We start from the raw sequence: 20,718 nt of genomic DNA, 5'->3' as shown, positions 1-20,718 counted from the left end.
TTTGAAATCAGATCTGTGCTCATACACAGTGTGTCCTTGAACAAGTCTTTCCAAGGCTCCAGTCCTTGACAATAATACCAACTTCAAAAGGCTGTTAAGAAAGGTAAAGGAGTTAATTATGAAGAGCTTAACACTGTGCTGGGCACAGAATAAGAATTCAATAAATGCTAGCTAGTGCTGCGGTTTTCATCACCTGCACCATCATTATCTAAATCTGACTCCTCCACTCCTAATGTATTTGAAGATAGAAATTTAATCAGCCGAATATTTTCTTTTCCAGACTAACATTTCTCCACTAAACTGTAAATGATATGGGGACAGATGTGTGTGTCCTCTTCACTGCCACAGCCCCGTGTCTACAACAGGGCCTGGCACAGACGTAATACTTACAAATCTTAAATTCTATTGAATGTCTCCATTTCATAGTTTCCATGCCCTTCATCGTTCATGTCACTCCTTTCCGTATAGGCTCTCACTGTTCCAAAAGCTTCTGAAAATGTGAGATCCAAAACTGAACTCAAAACTTAAAAGGTGGGCTGGCGAGCAGGGTGATGAGACTCAGCTGACCTCTCCCTCGTGACATACACCATATCACTATTAAATATTTGGCATAACTTGGCAGCTTCGCCAACCTGCTGGCTCGTGTCGAGCCTGAAATCAAATGAAACCTTTACATCTTTTCACACATGATGACTCCGTGCTCTGGGCTCTGTGGAGCTGGAAGTGTAGTAATGCCAAAAGGTGAGACAATAACAGAGCTTTTTCCATCTAGAGATTCCTCTCGCTCCGACTAGCTGGACCACTCAACTGGCTCCCAGCAACTGCAGCCTGGAATTCAGAATGAGCTTTCTAGGAACATGTGTTTCTTCCTCCCAAACAGAGTGTAGACTCCCGGAGGGCAAGATAATGACAGCCTTGACTTCTCCCTTACACACCGACACAGGGCTGAGCACACAGGAAGTACAGACAGATGTCCTCCGTCTGCAGCAGGATTACAGTAAGGCCTCAGGGCAACTGTAGAGACCAACCTCGGGGCTCCCTGTCCCTGTCAAACAGCACAGCTCAGTCAGTGTTCTGCTTCTAGCTGGCAGGCAGATGGGAGCCAGTCCAGGCATAGACACAGACATCAGGCCCGCACTCGGGCAGGCTGAATCCTACACGGCTGTTCTGCTGAGAATCACCTCCCTTGACAGGGAGGAGCTCCTGGAGAACAAGCCAACATCAAGAACACCTCTCCCCGGGGAAGAGCGTCTAGACAGCTTTCAGGGACTGTCCACACAGGAAGAGAAGAGAGCCACGGCAGGCTGAGAGAGCTCACCTCATCGCTTTCTTCCACATCCACATCGCCATTGGCATCATCGTCCATCAGCTTGTGGATGCTGCGGACTGCATCAAAGCTGAGCTTCTCGTCCTCGCTGTGGCACAGGGGCTTGTCGATCCGGCAAAACTCTGTACAGGAAAAGCAAGAGACAACCTTACTGTGGGCCGTGACCGGCCTCTACTACCCACCTGTCTCAGGGTCCTCGGCTTCCAGCAACTAAGTCCTTACGTAGCCACTTCACGGGCTACTTGTACAGTGAGAAAAGTGCTTCATCCAGTCTTCAGCTCTCTCCCCAAGGACGTGCTAAGGTCCCCCATTTAGGCACAATGCTTTATTATCCCAACTGTTCCCTGGCAGGGAAGCCAAGCACAAGACTGGGGATACACGGGGACCTAGACGAAGAACGTGAATACTTAACCCACAAGGAAAAATACACAAATGAGAGAGAATACAAGTAGCCAACGAACGCAGGGAAAGAAGTTTAGCCTTACTAGAAAGTGAAGAAATACATATTCCAGCGAAATACCACTTTTAGTCGATAAATAAACGTGCATTAATAATCTTTCTAGAAACAGAAACACAGCCCGTTCACTAGTGCCAAAATAATATGCAGTCTTCCTTCTCGTTCACTTTGTCACTGCTGGGAGTAGCGGAGTGCTGGCCACGGGCGAGCTGCAGAAAGCCTGCCCGTGTTGAGCCTGCCCGCAGAGAGTTACAGTCAGCAACAGCTATCAGGCAGCCAAGGTCCTAAGCACACCAGCTACAGCAGAGCGGGAGGCCCGCAGGACAGCTTCCTCCACCACCGACACACAGTCATGTAGCACCAAAAGCAACACAAGAGCCAAGGCCACCTAATCCTCTCTTAGAACCCCGGGAAACACTCTGCACCCAGCAGAAAGAGCCTGGCCTCTCGTCTCAGCTCCACCGTGTGACCCTAGGGAGGCCACTTCCCTTCTCCAGGCCTCAAGCTCACTATCTGAAAAAGACATTGGAAGTAACGTTTCTAGTACGCCTTCTAATTCTTAGAGTCGAAAATTCCTCTTTCCCTTTGGCCCTGATCTTGATAACTTCTCTCCAGCAAAAACTCTCAGATCACTCCCAAAGAAGAAGCACTCACAGAAGAGAAAACAAGGACAGGGTAAAGAGGCTGCTGCCGTGAAGCCTTCTAGAAGGCACTGATCAGAGACCTGAAACACTCCAATCCATTTAATCATTTTCCTGTAGACAGAGACAGGACAGGACGAGTCACCTCTCTCTCACTGGCTAGTTGCTCAAATCCTTTTCAAAATGAGGGAGGGCTATAAATGTTAAATATGGAAAATGTCCCAGATGTGACCCAGTAAAAACATGTTGGATATTGGAGCTCACAGATGTTAACTGATGTGCTCAAAGTCAAAGACAGTGGAAGAGCCGCAGAGAGAGCCCAGGTCTATTGACTCCCAGGCCCGCACTTCACCTGACTGCCATTACGCCAAGGCGAACAGACACTTTAAGTTGGCTTCATCTTCTGGAAGTCACAGATGGTAAGAAGTACCCTGAAGAAACGGCTTTATAGAAGACAAAAAGTAAGACAAATAGTATACATGCCAAAGAAATATCTCCATATAACCTTATATTCTTCTACATTTGTCCTACAAGTTGGAGTGGAGAGTGCAGGGTGGGGTGAAGCAGTGGTGGGTACTGAGAAAGAGCAGAATGCAGCCAAAGATTAAGGCATTGTTTCTCAACTTCCTCACCAACAAGAGCTCTTGGCATGACTGTTTCGTTTATCGACTCCTATCCATGAACTACCTACCCAAAAAGAATTGCAGTAAGTACTGACCGGTTCACAGATGGGAGCGAACGGCACTGGGATTAGCATTGCCAACATAACACTTTCCTGCCCTTATTCCTGCTTTTGTGCTCATCAAAGGCAAATATAACTGCCTATCAGAACAAGAAAATAAAATTTTTAATTGCCTATCAGAGATTTTTTTTTTTTAAGATTTTATTTATTTATTTGACAGAGGTAGAGACAGCCAGCGAGAGAGGGAACACAAGCAGGGGGAGTGGGAGAGGAAGAAGCAGGCTCCTAGCGGAGGAGCCTGATGTGGGGCTCGATCCCGGAACGCCGGGATCACGCCCTGAGCCGAAGGCAGACGCTTTAACCGCTGTGCCACCCAGGCGCCCCATGCCTATCAGAGATTTTTGATCAGCATATGATGTGCCCATTTAAATAACATTTACTGAGTGTTCTTTATATGTCAGGCTCTGTAATCAGCACGGGGCATAAAGAGATGAGTCAGATCTCACCCCTGCTCTCAAGGAACTTAGTTATAAAAGTAGAGAGAGAGGCGATTAAAACACTATGTGCTAATAAGTACCATGATAGAAAGAATCAGGATTATCCCAGGGATCAGCAAACGTTTTCTGTAAAAGGCCAGACAGTAAACAATTTAGGATTTATGAACCATATAGCCTCTGTTACAACTACTTCACTCTATCATAGAGCACAAAAGTAGCCACAGACAAAACATAAGTGCATGAGCTTAGCTGTGTCCCAACGAAACTTGATTCACAAAAACAGGTGGTGGGCTGAATTTGACCCCTGGGCCAGAGTTTGCTGACCCTATTCTAGAAAACCATAGATACACACCTGAACTACATCAGGTTGACAGATTTTTGACCCAAAGCAAAGAAATCCAATCTTCTCATTAGCCTGTATCTACACACAGGTTTATCATAAGTAAAGCACAACTTCTTTTTTTTTTAAGTTTTATTTATTTAAGTAATCTCTACACCCAACGTGGGGCTCCAATTCACAACCTGAGATCAGGAGTCTCATGCTCTTCCAACTGAGCCAGCCAGGTGCCCCAAAGCATAACTTCTAATAAGCTTTTTTAAAATGCTGAACTAGTTTACTGAGCTCTAGGGATGGGGCATCTCCAGGCTGGGCACCATTGGCCTAAGGTCAGCCAGCCCCTTTCCCAAAGGCCTATGGCAGGTCCAAGAAATTTGGGCTTCAAACACTAGGCTCTGGTTTGTAACCTGATCAGACACACAGGTGACCTTTGCTGCTGGCATCATCTGGCATAGAGAAGGATTAAAGGGACTGAGGATAAAGGAGTACAAAATCTTGATGTCCCATAAGGCCATAGAATCCTGTCCAGAAAAACCATGTTAGCCAAAATTCGCAAATGACTCCTGCTACCAAGCATTTCCTAGGCCGTCTCTCTCTCCTTCCTGAGACCTTTCTCTCGTCTCTTATACATTCCAATCTGGCAAGGTTTCCCACAGCCATCTGGGAATACCTTAGAAGATCCCACCAGTTAGCAACGCATTACTAGTAAGAGCCCTGGACTTAGAGCCAGAACACGTATGTCAAAATCCCAGCTCCATCAGTTACAACTATGTGATGTTGGACAAGTTGTGTAACTTCTCTGAGCTTCCAATATCTCTTTCGTAAAATGAGGATGATTACATCTGCTTACAGGGTTTTCGTGAAAATTAAGACCACATTTATTCAAGCACCTAGCACAGGGCATGCATAAAGCTGACAATCAATACTTTGTAGTTTCCTTCTTTCCTCCCAGAGCAACAAGTGAACAGCTCTCACCCTCTGCCAACCAGCTACTCTCCCTATCAGATTACGAAGAATAAAATATAGGACATACAGTGCAATCGGATCGATCAGCACACATTCTAGATGAGCTGGCAAGCGATGATGACAATAGTCTATATTCCCACAACATTCATGTCTGTTTTGCTGATAACATTTATCATACTGTGTTGCAGTTCTGTTTGTCTTCCCCACCAGACTGTGATTTCCAGAAGGGCTTGGGACCGTGGCCCCAGCCCCAAGCAAAAGCCAGGTTCTTGATAGATGCTCAGTAAATGTTTTTTGAATGAATAATTAAATACCAACTAGCAATTATGAGTAGAATTTCCCTAGGCAGAAAAGACAATTTTAAGTAAAAAGAATAGTACGGGACCAGGTTTTAAATTGTTTGATCTCAGGGCCCCTGTATACACTTCAAAATTGAAAATCCCCAAACTGATATTTACCATATTAGAAATTAAAATACAAATTCTAATAGCAATTAATTCCTTTTAGACCAATAATTCTCCAAACATTAACATAAGTAAGATTTTTTATGAAAACTAATTGTTTTCTGGAAAAAATGTTTTCTGAGAAGGGTGGGATTCTTTTACATTTTTGCAAATCTCTTTAATATCTGGCTTAATGGAAGACGACGGCAGTCTTACATCTAATTCCACATTCAATGTGTAGTTGGAAAAGACGGGTATTGTAGTAACCTTCCAGATAACTGTGAACATTCTTCTCTAATATTACATCAAAACTTAACAAGTGGAAGGTTTATTACAGATTAGTTGCAATGTGAAATTTGAAACTCTCTGGATGAACTTTTTGTACTCTATTACGTTAAAATCTATTGCTCTATCTTGCATTTTGAATGATCTGTTATCCAGGTGTGATTTTGTAACATGGTGCACTGGTCACATGAAAACCAGTGATTCATTGAGTTAGGCAGAGTTTCCAAATTTGACCCATTTCATCTATACAATATCAAAATAATCAGTTATTAGTATCACCACTAATCTCATCAGAAAAGTTTATTTATTTATTTATTTATTTGAGAAAGAGAGAGCTTGAGAGAGCTCAAGCAGTGGGGGGGGGGGGCAGGGGGAGAGAATCTCAAGCAGACTCTGTGCTAAGCATGGAGCCTGATGGGGGGCTTGATCTCACAACCCTGAGATCATGACCTGGTCCGAAATCAGGAGTCAGACACCCAACCAACTGAGCCACCCAGGCACGCTTGTATTTTTAAAGTAGCCTCCACGCCAAGCATGGAGCCCAACACAGGGCTTGAACTCACGTCCCCGAGATCAAGACCTGAGCTGAGATCAAGAGTTGGACCCTTAACCAACTGAGCCACTGAGGTGCCCCCGTCAGAAAAGCTTTCAATCTGGGAAGCTGTCAAGCTCACGGTGGCAGATACAAGTTTTTCACAATTCTAAGTTTTAAAGAAAAGCTAGAATTTTATCATTGGCAACAAATACTACCAGTTGTTTTCCTCTAAGTAGGAGACTCACCTCACTCATTTTCAAGAAAATATCTGCTAAATAATTAGCCTGAGTAACTACAGTTTATCTGTCAGTTTTTCTTTCAGGTAAAAATAGTGTTCCCTGGGGCGCCTGGGTGGCTCAGTCAGTTGAGCGTCTGCCTTTGGCTCAGGTCATGATCCTGGGGTACTGGGCTCCAGCCCCGTGTTGGGCTCCCTGCTCAATGGGAAGCCTGCTTCTCCCCCTCCCTCTGCCTGCCGCTCCCCCTGCTTGTGCTCTCTGTCAAATGAATAAGTAAAATCTTAAAAAAATATATATATATAGTGTTCCCTGAAGAAAGGAGGTAGTTCAACTTGCAACTCGATGGCACAAACACCTTCTTGAAAAAAACATCAAACTTCTACCTGCAGCAAAAGTGCTTTATGCACACTTCCTGTTTCATCCCACAGAATACTAAAGAGACATGTATTCGTGGGATACAATTTAATAGAATTCATACATTTTTACTTCTATATTTTTTTTAAAAATGTTTTTTTTAAACAGAGCGCCTGGATGTGAGGAAAAGTGACCACCAGCGCAGTTTTATGCTACCGCTTTGACTCCTGATAAGGAACCAAGAGTTTTACATAATTGCTTTCGTGCCATCAGTGCAAATATAGACACAGTGGAAAAAAGCAAGTAACATCTCAGCATTATTATTAAGATGTCTTTGACCTTTTGGACCCCTGAAAAGATCTTGGTGACCCCCAATGGTCTGCAGACCACACTTTGTCAATCACCGGCAGGCAAAACCACAGTCTTTCCCTCATGTCCAGGTCTCCTCTCCTTCCTCCGGGCAGAGCTAATCGTTGACTGCTCTATGCTCCAAAGCACTTCATCCGTAACTCTGTTATATCCATTCTCATGCTCTGAGTTGTTCGCATGCCACATCCAGAAAAGGGCAAGCACTGGTTTGACTCTTCCCCCAGGGCCTACTACAGCATCATCACTAACACCCACTGTCAAGCAGGAAACCATAAACGCTGGCCGAATGAATGAAGCGTGCATGAATGGATTCCCAACAAACCCTATCTCCCCCAAAGACAAGAGAATGCCTGAGTACAAATGACCAATTCCCCCACGAACATCCACCATCCCCCTGATGCCTCTTCTCTTCCAGCCAGTTTCTCATCACTAAACAGTAATCCAAACCCCTGAGACCGAGTACCTGCAGACATGCAAAGCAGAGTCCCCGCAGCTGAGCCTGACAATGGATCGTCTGGTGTGAGAAACAAGCCCAAGGGGAAAGAAGTCAGAGAAACAGCACTCAGGGAAGAAGGTACAGATAAGGAATAGAGACGAGCACAGGTCAGACTGTTCCCTACCACTTGGCTGGCACCTGAGGGGAATCTGGAAATTGGTAAATTCTGCCAGCAGGGGCATCATCCATTGTGAATAATTTCTCCACTTCACCTCCCACCCCCCAGATGGGACCCGGAAGCTCCACAGGAACTCTTGATGGGATCAGAATCCACCCTTACCCTTAGAAAGGGCTCGAAAGACTGTTAAGGCAGAGCACCAGCCCTGGGAAGACTCAGATTCGACCAAGGACCATGACATTGCAGAGAGAAAAATAGCACAGAACCTCGAATGAGGCTGAGGCTGGGGAACTGGGGGGCAGGGGGTTGTAGGAGAAAGTACTCTCTTCACAAAAATGTAAAGAATGAGAAGGTGAACCGGTTTGGGACCTGGAACTAGCAAGAAAGGTCCCCCTTGGAATACAGTACATAGTAGGTCTAGCCACAGAGGAAAGAGGAATCAGCTCCCGGGGCTGAGTGAAATCCAGCCTCTTGAGGGGTGCTCTTGCCCCTGGTAGAACATCATGTCCTCATACCCAAGCAGCGGCCCAGCTCTTCTCAGCAAGGGGGCAGAAATTCAGAAGGGCTTTCCTTATGGACAAAGCAGGCACTACTTTCAGCTACTCAAGCAGCACTGACACAAAAGACTTCCCATGTCTTCCCCCTCAGAGGACACATCGAAAAATACCCCACACGACATCCCTAAGGGAAACTATGAACTTTGGGTGATTAGGATGTATCCATGTGGGCTAATCCTTGACAAAAAATGTACCACTCTGGTAAGTAACACTGGTAATGGGGTTGGCTATGCATGTGTGGAGGCAGAGAATATGGAGGCAATCTCTGTACCTCCCTCTGAATTTTGTAAACCTAAAACTGTTCTTTAAAAAAAAAAAAGCCTACAATATGTGTGTGGTCAGTAAACATTTTTACAATTCTTACTAGCATACTTTTAAAAAATAAATGTTTATTATAATGCAAGATAACTATATTTTCACTCTAACCTGTGATTTGAATACTCTGGTAACAATTTTTCTTTTAATTCATATGAAATATAATTAAAGAAAGCCCTCAGTGGAAAAGAAAAAATTCACAGCCTCAACAATGTATAGAGCTTCGATGTGCAACGTGCTGAGATATACCCCTGATGCCATGAGCGTTCCTGACTTTGCACCTCTCCTGGCCTTACGTCAGTCAGCTTACAACGCGGTTATTTGAGGGTATCTGAGGGCAGAGCTCATGTCTTTTTCCTTTTTTCATAGCACCTACTACCACCTCACACATGATACACTTATTCGTTGATTTGTTTATTAACCATCTCCCTCCAATAGAAGTAAGGCTCACAAGAGCAGAGACTTTCTTGTTCCCTGCAGGATCCCCAGGGACTCAGACAGTGCCTGGCACGCAGTAGGTCTTCAATATAGATCTGCTAAATGAATGACTGTTTTCCTGAATGTGCAAAGCAAGTTTCTCCTCCAGACCTGACTTGAAAACGTTGAAGTTTTAAAGAATCTGTGTTCAGTCCAAGGCTCTCTTCTCTTCATACTACTCTCTCTCTCTCCTAAAAGGACCTCACCTCTCCTCACAGCCTTGATTACCATTTAAAGAAATTACTAGTTATTGCCAACTCCCCAAAAAAGCAAAATGATGTTTCTGCTGCAAGTTTCACTTGTGACCCTCAGAAACCCACAGAAGCCAACCACGTACTAAATATCTCCACACAAGGATGTCTGACAGGAACATGAACACATCATGTCTAAATCTAAACTCATTAGTTCCCCCCAAACGTCCTACTTCTCCAGTTGCTTACGTCAAAAACCTTGACATCTCACTCTCCCTCACTCCCCACTTCTGAACAAGCACCAATCCTAGCTGAAGACTCAACTATTCCAAATCTTCTTCTCCTCACAGGGGAGATACTCTGCATACTTAACGAGCGATCAGCAGGAATGCTACCCATAGGCAATGCTAGTGCACACCAGCTGGCTGATCGTCTGTCCAAGTCATCTTCCTACTCAAAACCCTTCAAAAGCTTTTCATTACTCTTAAGATGAAGTTCAAATTTCTTAAAGTGCCCTCAAGGCCCAGAATAATTAGTCACCTGCCACCTTTCTGGTCTCATGGCCAGCAACTCCCGTAGCTTTGTGCGATCCTTCTTTGATCTTCCAAGTTTCTCCCCTTCTTTCCACATACAGCACGTTAGTTCTCAACTCCAGCCGCATATTAGACTCACTAAGGGAGCACCTATGTCGCTGATGCCCAAGCCCCATCCCAGACCAATTAAATCAGTATCTCTATGGATGGGACCTAGGTATGGGTTTGGTTTTACAGGGGGTTTGCTCTTTTGTTTTTCTTTGAGACATAACATGCATACAGCAAAGTGTATAAATAAACATATAGATTAACTTTTATACATGTATATATCTAAGTAACTACCACCAAAAATCAAGAAATAAAACATTCCCAGCACTCTAGGAAGACTTCCTCTCCCTTCCCCCTTTCCAATCAATACTACCACGACCACTATCTCACCCCACCCCACCCCACAGCAGTAACCGCTCTTCTGACTTTTATCACCATACATGAGTTTTGCCTTTTCTTGACATTTAAAAAAATAGAGCATGGGTATTTTTTAAGACAGAGTTGCACGCAATAAAATGTCTCCATTTTAAGTGTACAGTTCAGTGTGTTTGACATATGCACTTGTATAACCACCGCCCCAATCAAGATATTGAACATTTCCATCACCCCAAAATGTTCCCACTTGGTACTTTGCTGCCAGACCTCATCTCCTGCCCCACATAACCACTGATCTGATTTCGATCATCATAAATTAGTTTTGGTTGCCCTGGAACTTCAAAGAAATACCGTCAGCAGTATACACTCTTTCGTGTCTGGTGGCTTTTGCTCAGTTTTCTCCATGTTATCACTGAGTAGTTATCCACTAAAAGACTAGACCAAAATGTGTTTATCCAGGGGCGCCTGGGTGGCACAGCGGTTAAGCGTCTGCCTTCGGCTCAGGGCGTGATCCCAGTGTTATGGGATCGAGCCCCACATCAGGCTCCTCTGCTATGAGCCTGCTTCTTCCTCTCCCACTTCCCCTGCTTGTGTTCCCTCTCTCGCTGGCTGTCTCTATCTCTGTCAAATAAATAAATAAAAAATCTTTAAAAAAAAAAAATGTGTTTATCCATCCTCCAGTTTTTAGCTATCACAAACAAAGTGCTAAGAAGATTCATGTACAAGTCTTTGTGTGGACGTACGTTTTCATTTTTCTCGCGTGAAAATGAGTTTTTCATCCTGAGTTCCAGTAGGAGTGGAACTTCTGGGATATGTGACAGGAGTGTGTTTAACATTTTAAGTGCCAAGCTGTTTTCCAGAGTAGTTGTGCCACTTTATACTCTCCCCAGGAAGCACCAGCATGAAGCACCAGTCCAGCTGCTTCATACACTCTCTTCTACCTGGTGATGCTAATGTGCAACCCGGGCTGAGAACACCCTAGAATTCCTATTTACCCAAAGGATACAAAAATACAGATTTGAAGGGGCGCAGGCACCCCGATGTTTATGGCAGTATTATCAACAATAGCCAAGCTATGGAAAGAACACAAGTGTCCATCAGCTGGTGAGTGGATAGAAAAGATGTGGTTTATGATGAGGGAGCAGAAAGCAAGCTGAGGACAAAACACAAGCCGACACCCTGCAAACGCCCCCCCCAGGTGGTATATGTGTGACATTCCCCAGGCACTCCTGGCTGCCCTAAAGCTAAGGGAAGGGAAAACAAATGGTTAACTGACATAGGTCACAGTCCTGCAGGACAACAGTCTCCATCAGTTTATAAAAGTCTTAGTGATTCACAAGGAAAAAGCATTCTTATCAGTAGCCTAACTTTCAGAAACCCGTAGACTCAATTTCCTGGAGCCCTAACATCACTCTCTCCTCCAGAGTGATGTGGGAAACAAAGGTAGAGGGAATGTAAATAAAATACAATTTCCTTATAACCTGCAGCCCATTACAAATACTTAAGCGGGCAGAGATGTCATTCCACCGGGAAACTCCCAGCTGTCTTAAAGTTAATGCCTTACTAGAACGAAAAACCATCTTGACAGTAGCCAAGCCTCCAGCATCCTATGAGTCTTCTTTAGCATATGAAAGTCGTTTCAGACACCTCCCTTTGTCCTTACCCCTCCCCCCACTCCCAAGTATATAAGCAGCCATTCCTCCCAACCCCAATGCAGCAGCTCTTTCTACCCACAGGTCCTGTCCCTGTGCTTTAATAAAATCACCTTCTTGCACTGAAGACATCTCAAGAATTCTTTCTTGGCCATCACCTCCAGAGTTTACCAACATTCCAAAACCACATCAGTATACACATACCCAATGGAATATTACTCAGCCATCAAAAAGAATGAAATCTTGCCATCCGCAATGACATGGATGGAGCTGAAGTGTATTATGCTAAGTGAAATAAGTCAGTCAGAGAAAGACAAATACCATATGATTTTACTCACATGTGGAATTTAAGAAACAAAACAGATGAATATATGGGAGGGGGAAGGGGGGCACAAACTGTAAGAGACTCTCAAAGATAGAGAACAAAACCGAGGGTTGATGGAGGGAGGTGGGTGGGGGGTGGGCTAGATGGGGGATGGGCATTAAGGAGGGCCCTGGTTGTGCTGAGCACTAGGTGTTGTATGTAAGTGATGAACCACTGAATTCTACTCCTGAAACCAATACCGCGCTGTAAGTTAACGAACTAGAATTTAAATAAAAATTTGAAGGAAAAGAAAAAAAGAATAACCTAGAATTCCTTTTGTATGGAAGCCTCTTCATTCTTTCTTGACCTGCAGATTCTGACTCATACTGTTGGTCTGAACTTAAACACCATTTCTTCAAAGAATCGTCCTTGATCATCTTCCCTGCCAAATTGGTTTAGGCCCACATTAGACATTCTCCAAAGCACCCCATATTTTTTTATTGATGGCAATTTTCACGATTATAATTATTTGTGTGATAATTTGTTTAATATCTTTCTTCACTAAACGGTAGGTTCCACAGTGGCAGGAACCATGGCTGCCTTCATGGCTGAGTGCTGCCTTCGAGCCAACAGCCAGCACCTAGCAGAGTCCCCAGCACGACAGTTGGGCTCCAGTGAATAGTCACTGCATGAACAAATGAATGCCCAGAAGAACTCAGTTGATGAAACAGACATGAACAAACACAGTCCCTGCCCACAGAAAGTACGAGAATGAGCACCGTATACGAATCACAAAGACACAAAACAGAATATGGTAAGACACCAGAGACCAGAGCAGCAGGAGATAGCACTGTGTAAACAGGTAGAAGACAGTGGGACTGGAACAAAGGAGGGCATCCCAGCAGAGCAAGCCCCAGAGCAAGGAGCACAGCACGTCACACGGATTCATTTGTTAAAGAACCCAAAGTCAAAGGGTACTTTTTACCAATCTTGCAAAAACTCTTGACATACAACAGGAGTGATAGATGTTGAGATAGATCCCCATTGTACTCAGGCTCTAAGCGGCAGAGTTGGAAGGGCTTTGGAGGCAGCAAGGACCACTGCCCACCTTACAACTGGAGGGGACTGAGGCTATGAAAGGGGAGTGTTTTGCACGAGGTTGGCCAGCAAACTAGTGGCAGAACCAGATTAGAAGTCTCATTAACTTCCTATGCCATGTCCTGTGGTAAGGCTGTCAGTTGGGAGATCCAGATGAGACTGTGCAAGAGGGCTCCCTAGAACTACTAACCCTTATTCTCCAAGACCCACAAATAGGGACAAGTTCCAATACGTTCTGCTGGTCTACTGAGGGCCAACACAGAAGTCCTAACTGGTCTTGTGCCATTCCCCAAGCAAGGTAAAATCACATTCCTCTGCCCTAACTTCTTTAGTGTCCAGCACTAGCCAGAGACCCCTTCCTTATTAAGACTTAGAAACAAAGTTTAAAAGACACTACAGAGGGGCGCCTGGGTGGCTCAGTCGTTAGGCGTCTGCCTTTGGCTCAGAGCGTGATCCCAGTGTCCTGGAATCATTTGACATTCTCTGTCAAATGAATAAATAAAATCTTTAAAATTTTTTTTAAAATTTAAAATTTAAAAAAAAAAAAAAAGAGGGGCGCCTGGGTAGCGCAGTGGTTAAGCATCTGCCTTCAGCTCAGGGCGTGATCCCAGCATTCTGGGTTCGAGCCCCACATCAGGCTCCTCCACTGGGAGCCTGCTTCTTCCTCTCCCACTCCCCCTGCTTGTGTTCCCTCTCTCGCTGGCTGTCTCTGTCAAATAAATAAATAAAATCTTTAAAAAAAAAAAAAAGAATATGCTTCTGTCCGATCATATGAAACATAATCACCTGCTAGACGAGATGAATTCTTCAGCCCTCTCTCCACTCAGCCAGCCCACCATGTCCCATTTCTACCTTCTTCCTCTCAGTATTCTTTTCTTCAAATATTGGTTTCACAAGAAGCTTCGTTCCCAAAGAAGGTGGCTAATCCCTAAAGTTAGTTCCCACCAAGCAGGCCATGACCTCAGGAACCCAGGCTTCCGGTGCAGGGCCTTCTAGCTGTTCTGACTCCCTGTGCCTCCTCCCACGTCTCCTGCAGGGCCTCGGACTCTGGTCCGTCCACTTAACAGCCAATCTGCCTGCCCTTTAATTTTTAGAATCTTTCTAACTAAATTAAAGGTTTCTGAGCCGCAGTTCAGCACTCACACGCTACCACTCCAACATTGATTCCTGACTTTCAAGCACCCAATTGTTGACACTGAACTAGCCAAACTAACCAAAGGCACCAGAAATTCGAAAGGAAGTAAAGGTACACTTCTCTGGCCTCCGGGGCCCCCCGCCCCTGCCCCCAATGATTAAAATACATTCCGAATTACAGAAGTGGTAGTGGCAGGTCTTTAAATTTCAACTTTCCTATACTCTGACTGCTCAAAGCATTTTCTTATCTGAAAAATCAGTAAAGTCCTTGGAAAAACGGTCAAGCCCTGTAAGTGTCAGTCATTCACTTGTCAGTTGTCTATTCTCTGCTTTACCTGTGAGTCTTATCTTCCCAACTACACATGAGTCTGATTTTTCTGGTGTTCCCCTGTGTCGGGCAGAGCCCCGGGCAACACAAGACCTGGTCTAGGGACAACTGAAAGGTGCTTACAGGTTTCGAACATTTGCTTTCTCAGCTTTGGGGTCCCACATACCACAGACCTTTATATTCTAAAGGTATCTGTGTCAAGAAGCATGACAGCCCCAGAGAAATTAAATCATCACACACTCGTTCAAAAGTTGCCCCCAATTCTCTGACCTGGCACGTGACCCAAACATTCCTGCATCCTGGCCAGCACTTGTCAGGGTCTGAGACAGCCAAAAAATAATTACAAACAACTCAAAACAGATTTCTGCTGGGAAAAGTTTTCTGAAAGTGCTGGGATGGGCCCCCAAGAACTTGCCCAGATAAGGACATTGCACCGTGCCCAGGGGAGGTGTCCAACCCGTGAGTGGACCCTCTAGAATTATACCCTTCTGGTTCAGAAGGGGAGCTGGCTTCCAACAATCAGTCCTGATCACAGTGGCCCCAAGAGCACCGTGATAAATGCCTGGAGGACAGAAATGCTGGGGAGCCAGGCACACCACTATGTGGGGTAAAAACAATGTGGATTCCAGGTTCTATCACAGCAGGAGGTCATCCTGTAGCCGCCCCAGGCCCACTGCTGGCTGGCCTACCACAGAGACCAGACCCAGGAAAGAGCTTCTCACCATCTTCCTGCCCCACATAAGCCTCCACTCAAACTGTACAAAGAAGATAAGTGGCCCCCTTTCTTCTTTTCTTGAGAGAAGATAACCAAGAACATCTACTGAAAAACCTTGCCGTCAGGATGATCCTTCCAAAAACTGGGTTTGCAGCCCTTCCTCACCTCATAGCAAAGACAATTCTCAACTACGGTAATGGCATCTCCCCAGAAGGGGGACTGACTACCCAGAACGAAGTGTGCCTGGGCCTCCTGACAGCCCAGGCTCCCGGCCCTGCTCCCACATGTCAAAGAGCCTGATGTGATTTCTGAGGAAAGGCCTCTGTGGCCCAGCAGGCTCCAACTCACAGAGAACTGAGTTCAGGTCTCCAAGCACTTTGCCTGGGTTACTGCAGTTTCCTCAGTGATCTTCCTGTCTCAGCTCGTTTCCCCCAAACTCATTCTCTACTAATGCACTTAGTATAATTTTTCTAAAATTCATATCTGACTACACCACTCTCCTGAATAAAATCCTTCACAGCTTCACATTAAAAAACCTGCACACAGGGGCACCTGGGTGGCGCAGTCAGTTAAGTGTCTGAGTCTTGATTTTGACTCAGGTGGTGATCTCAGGATCGTGAGACTGAGCCCTGCATCGGGATCTGTGCTCAGTGGGGAGTCTGCTTGAGATTCTTTCTCTTCCCCTCCCCCCCTCGCTTGCACACACTTGCTCTCTCTCTCTCTAAAATAAATAAATAAATCTTAAAAAAAAAAAAAAAACTATATACAAATGTTCGTGGAAGCTTTATGTGTAACAGCCCCAAACTGGGATCAGTCCCTATGCCTTTCAACAGGTGAATGGTTATATACATTATACATGATGGAATACTGCTCAGCAATAAAAAGGAACAAACTCGTGATACATACAACCACTTGTTGTTTTTTTTTAATTTTCCAGAGAATTACGGCTGAACAAAAACAGCCAATTCCAAAAGTTACAAACTCTACGATTCCATTTATACATTTTTGAAAGGTCAAAACTTTAGAAACAGAGGACAGAGAGGTTAGGAACAGGGAAGGGGTGGGAGAGAAAGGTGTGGTTATAAAGGGGCAACATGAAGGTTACTTATGGTGTTGGAATGCAATTTACACACACATACACACACACACACACACACACACAACCAGTACAAATAAAACTGGGGAAATCTAAACAAGATTGGCAGGTTGTGTTAATGTCAATATTCTGGTTATATTATACTACAGTTTGTCAAAATGTTACTGTGGGGAAAACTGCAGTTTCCAAATGATCTCACTGCATTTTTTTTAAACTGTGTATAAATCTATAATTACCTCAATAAATATTCTAATTTAAAGAAAAAAGTCCTTTGCAGAGCTCCCAAACTCCTACAACAGTAATTCCTAACTTTCTTTTCAGCGAGGAATTCCAAAAGCCCCATATAATAATAGTTATACTTTTTTGGGCACCTGGGTGGCTCAGTTGGTTAAGTGTCTACCTTCGGCTCAGGTCATGATCTCAGGGTCGTGGGATCAAGCCCCATGTCACGCTCTCTGCTCAGCAGGGAGTCTGCTTCTCCCTCTCACTCTCCCTCTGTGCTCGCTCTCGCTCTCTCTCTCTTTCTCAAATAAAATCTTTAAAAATAATAATAATTATATTTTTAGTATCCACAGATTGAAAAATTACTGAGAAAATAATATGAATTCACAAGACACCCTTCAAGGAGCCCCTTCAGAGTCTCAAATCCTCAAGTTGGAAACCACTGGCCTATATGCCGAATATAATCTAGCAAAGGATAGAGGCTTTTCAAGAGGTGGTCCCCCCCCAGCAGGTTCTCTAGCCTTATCCTATACTACTCACTCCCACACCCCTCACACTCCCACCACACTAAATTACTTTCAGTTCCATAAATATGCAAGACTCACTTTGTGGCTTTGTACATGACGTTCCCTCTGCCTACAATATCCTTGCCCCATTTTACACCTGACTAATTCCTACTCAAGTTTCAAGATTCTACTCAGGCTTTTTCTAATTCCTCTAGGAAGTATTCTCTACATGATTCCTTGGGTTAGAATAGGAGCCCCTCTTCTGTGCCATGGCCCCTGTGCTCCTCTCTATCACAACTTAGACCAATGAACCTCTGTATGGACCTCCATTTCATTACCTATAAAATAAGAAGAAAACAGTGTCTACCTCATGGAGTTTTAGGAATGAAATGAGTTTATACACATAAAGTTCTTCAAACAGACCATGGTGCACAGTAAGCATTCAATCACTACCAAGTTGTTTTTATTGTAAGGGTCTGTCTAACCATTACACTGACAGATCCAAGCAGGAACAATCTTTGCATCCATCTCTGGTCTGGCCTACCATGGGTGCTTGGTGATAACTGGGAAAAGAATTAAGAGATCAAAGGTTGGTGGTGTAAGGAGGTTGAATCTGAGTCAACGGTAGAACTGGAGATCTAGAGAATTGAGAAGTACTGCTAAGAGCCAGAGTAAGTACAGCAGAGCCAGGAATAAGATAGTCATCTCTAGAAGATAAGCACAAAACGACTATTACAGATTACTAAGAACTTGGGTGAAGAAACATAACTGAGAACATAACTGAGAAGATATACATATCTTCTAAACTAGCTGGAGCCATACTCAACTATTAGGAAGAGCTCTTTGGATTTGTCATTGTAACCTGTTAATTTTGAGCTGAAAAAGCTGCTTCACCTTTTGGAGGCACTGTTTCTTTAGCTGTAAAATGTGGCATAATAACACAACTTCCTAAGTATTGAAGATTATGAAAGCAAACTACCTAGCCCATTGATTAAAGTAAAACTAGTTTGTTCCAAATAAATGTTATGCCATCCCCTTGCCTTCACATTTTCTTTCTCTTAAAAATGTAAAAAGGAAAAGGATACGTCCCTTGGATAATAACAGCCTAGATGGAGAGAGGGAGGAGACAAACGTGAAATGGACCCTATGCAAAGCACCAGAGCTTGAGGAAGGGCGGATGGGACCTAAAGTTACTCTCCCCCCAACTCCTCATGGTCAGAACTTGCTGGCCCTTCAAGGCCCAGGGAAAGTCCTTTTCCCCCCAGGCTTCTCTAACTATTCCAGTCCCTATGAGTCTCCCCTCTGAGGCCACAGCACTGAGCCCAGCCTGGCTCAGACACCACCTCATGAGCTCTCTCCCAGTCATCACTGGACTCTGTCCCCAGCTGGCCTGTTAGCTCCCCTGCAGTGGGACCTGAGTGTCCTCCCACTATCTCCACATGAACAGAATTAAGGACATTGTTATTGTCTAAGGGAGAAAGGGGGGGTAAATACGTCAGGGACTATGTTGGGACTTGTACACACATTGCCTCTCTAGCAACTTTGTAAAGTCAGTATTTTGATTATCCCTAATATAAGATGAGGAAACTGAGGCCCAGATACGCTAGGCGACTTGCTCGAGTCATATAAATAGTCAAAGAAAGGGTGGAACTGGGATACTGTCTGCCTCCAGAGTCTTGATAAGAATAGATACATGCTGGTGTCCACCCGGTTACCAACAATATAGCTGATTTGTTGGGCAATTTGGTCACACCAGCTCCCCACCTCAACTCTTCTCTGCTGCCAATCTGGGCCCGAGATAGCTATTTGACTTCCCCTCTTCCTCTTATTTTGTCACAAACACAAAGGGAGCTACGCTGGGTCCCTTCCGCAGTGGAGTATGTGGAAGAAACAGGCTAAACAGAGGCCCCGCAGGGGGAATAAAAGGGAGGCAAATACGAATATCCTACAATAGCAGAGCTAGTTAAACCCTCGGATTTTACAGATGAGGACACTTAACTGTGAGAAGGCAGGTAACTTGCACAAGGTGACCCAGGTGAGTGGAGACTGAAACCTTGTCTCCCAAACTCCCAAACTGGTGCTCATTTTGGTCTACCCGGCACAAGGCCATGAGGAGAACTGGACTTTGGCCTGTCAGGCCTGTCACTAAGCAAAAAACCCAAACGCTGTAAACACAGGAAATGGGCTGGGATGAGGTTCAGAAGGAGCAGCAACCTTTGCCAAGTTAGAAGTGTTCAAGAGTTTCCTGTCCACAGCTGTTAACTGTCACAGAAACGCTCCACAAAGCAATACAAGGCAGAAAGGAGAAAAAAAGAGAGAGAGAGAGAATGAGGAGAAAATATTTAAGCCCAGAAGTGACTTTATAAATTATTCAGCCCAACCTACAATTTTATAGATGAGGAAGCTAAGACCCCCAGAAAGAAAAATGACTTGTCAAAACTCACACTCCAAATTTAAGGACCCTTAGAAACCACTTACTTGGTTCAAATCCTTCATTTTAGTGAAGAGAAGCCTGAGACCCAGAGAGGGAAAGGTCACAGGGCTAGAGAGTGGCAGAGCTGGCACTGGAACTGAGCTCTTCTGCCTCACGGACCTGTGTGGTTAGAGGGAGCCCGCTGAAGTGACTCACCTCAGACACAGCTATGTTGGCCATGGAGAAAGTACAACAGGTCAGGAAGCCAAAAATAAGCAGGGTATATACCAACTAATGAAGAATAACAAGGACCAAACACAGCAAGCTTATAAGAGCTCAAACAAAAGTGTTCTGACTGCTTAAGACACTTTGGAAAGCTAAGAGGCAGAAAAATATTCGAGCTATTCCAGGAACAGAATCCAAGGAAGAACCAGCAGGACAGGCAGATAGAAAAGGCCGGAAATGCTAAGGAAATCCCAAGGTTCTGCTTCCTTCTTCTGTCCTAGAGCTAAATATCCAGAACAGACCACCTCAGAAGCACCTCTGGGTTCAGCAGGCCACTATGGGGGCACTATTATTTAGCAGTTAGCCAACTCCTGGGCCCCCACACACCACTATAGAGGGAAATTACATTCCCATGAGGCCTGGAATTTCATACAGATTCACTTCTCACGCCAGCCCTGAGACACAAGGATTATGATTCCCATTGAACAGATAAAGGAAACTAGGACTTAGGGAAGACAAGTTTCTTGGTCAGGCATCAAGTTAGTACTATACATGGCAGACCCACTATGCAAACTTAGACTCTCTTTCAAGAAATGTTTAGTAAGTGCCTGCTGTTGCAACCCTGTTCTAAGGGCTAGGGATACGCTGAGGAAAGAAACATGGCCCCTGGCCTGGGAGAATTCCAATCAGGGAATTGTGAATGCTTACTGGGTCACCCACGTTACACGTGAAGCGTGACTACCTAGGGGCTGCAAAGAACAGAAAGGCCAGAGGAACCCAAGCATC

The 20,718-nt window shown here is 44.6% G+C and overlaps 1 protein-coding gene across 5 annotated transcripts in view; it reads right to left on the bottom strand.

Annotated features, from left to right (window-relative positions):
- The window catches only part of STIM1 (stromal interaction molecule 1), a 186,023-nt gene that overhangs the window by 84,647 nt on the left and 80,658 nt on the right, over positions 1 to 20,718 (bottom strand). For all 5 annotated transcript variants that reach the window (XM_026517961.4, XM_044390860.3, XM_026517960.4 and 2 more), the window contains exon 2: positions 1,319 to 1,449. In XM_026517961.4, coding sequence (XP_026373746.2) covers positions 1,319 to 1,449 — 131 coding nt within the window. The remainder of the gene's footprint in view (positions 1 to 1,318; positions 1,450 to 20,718) is intronic.

The sequence above is a fragment of the Ursus arctos genome, unplaced genomic scaffold (genome assembly GCF_023065955.2).
Source record: "Ursus arctos isolate Adak ecotype North America unplaced genomic scaffold, UrsArc2.0 scaffold_22, whole genome shotgun sequence".
Taxonomy (NCBI): Eukaryota; Metazoa; Chordata; class Mammalia; order Carnivora; family Ursidae; genus Ursus; species Ursus arctos.
The sequence above is the reverse complement of the archived record's forward strand: the minus strand, read 5'-3'. Positions and strand labels throughout refer to the sequence as shown.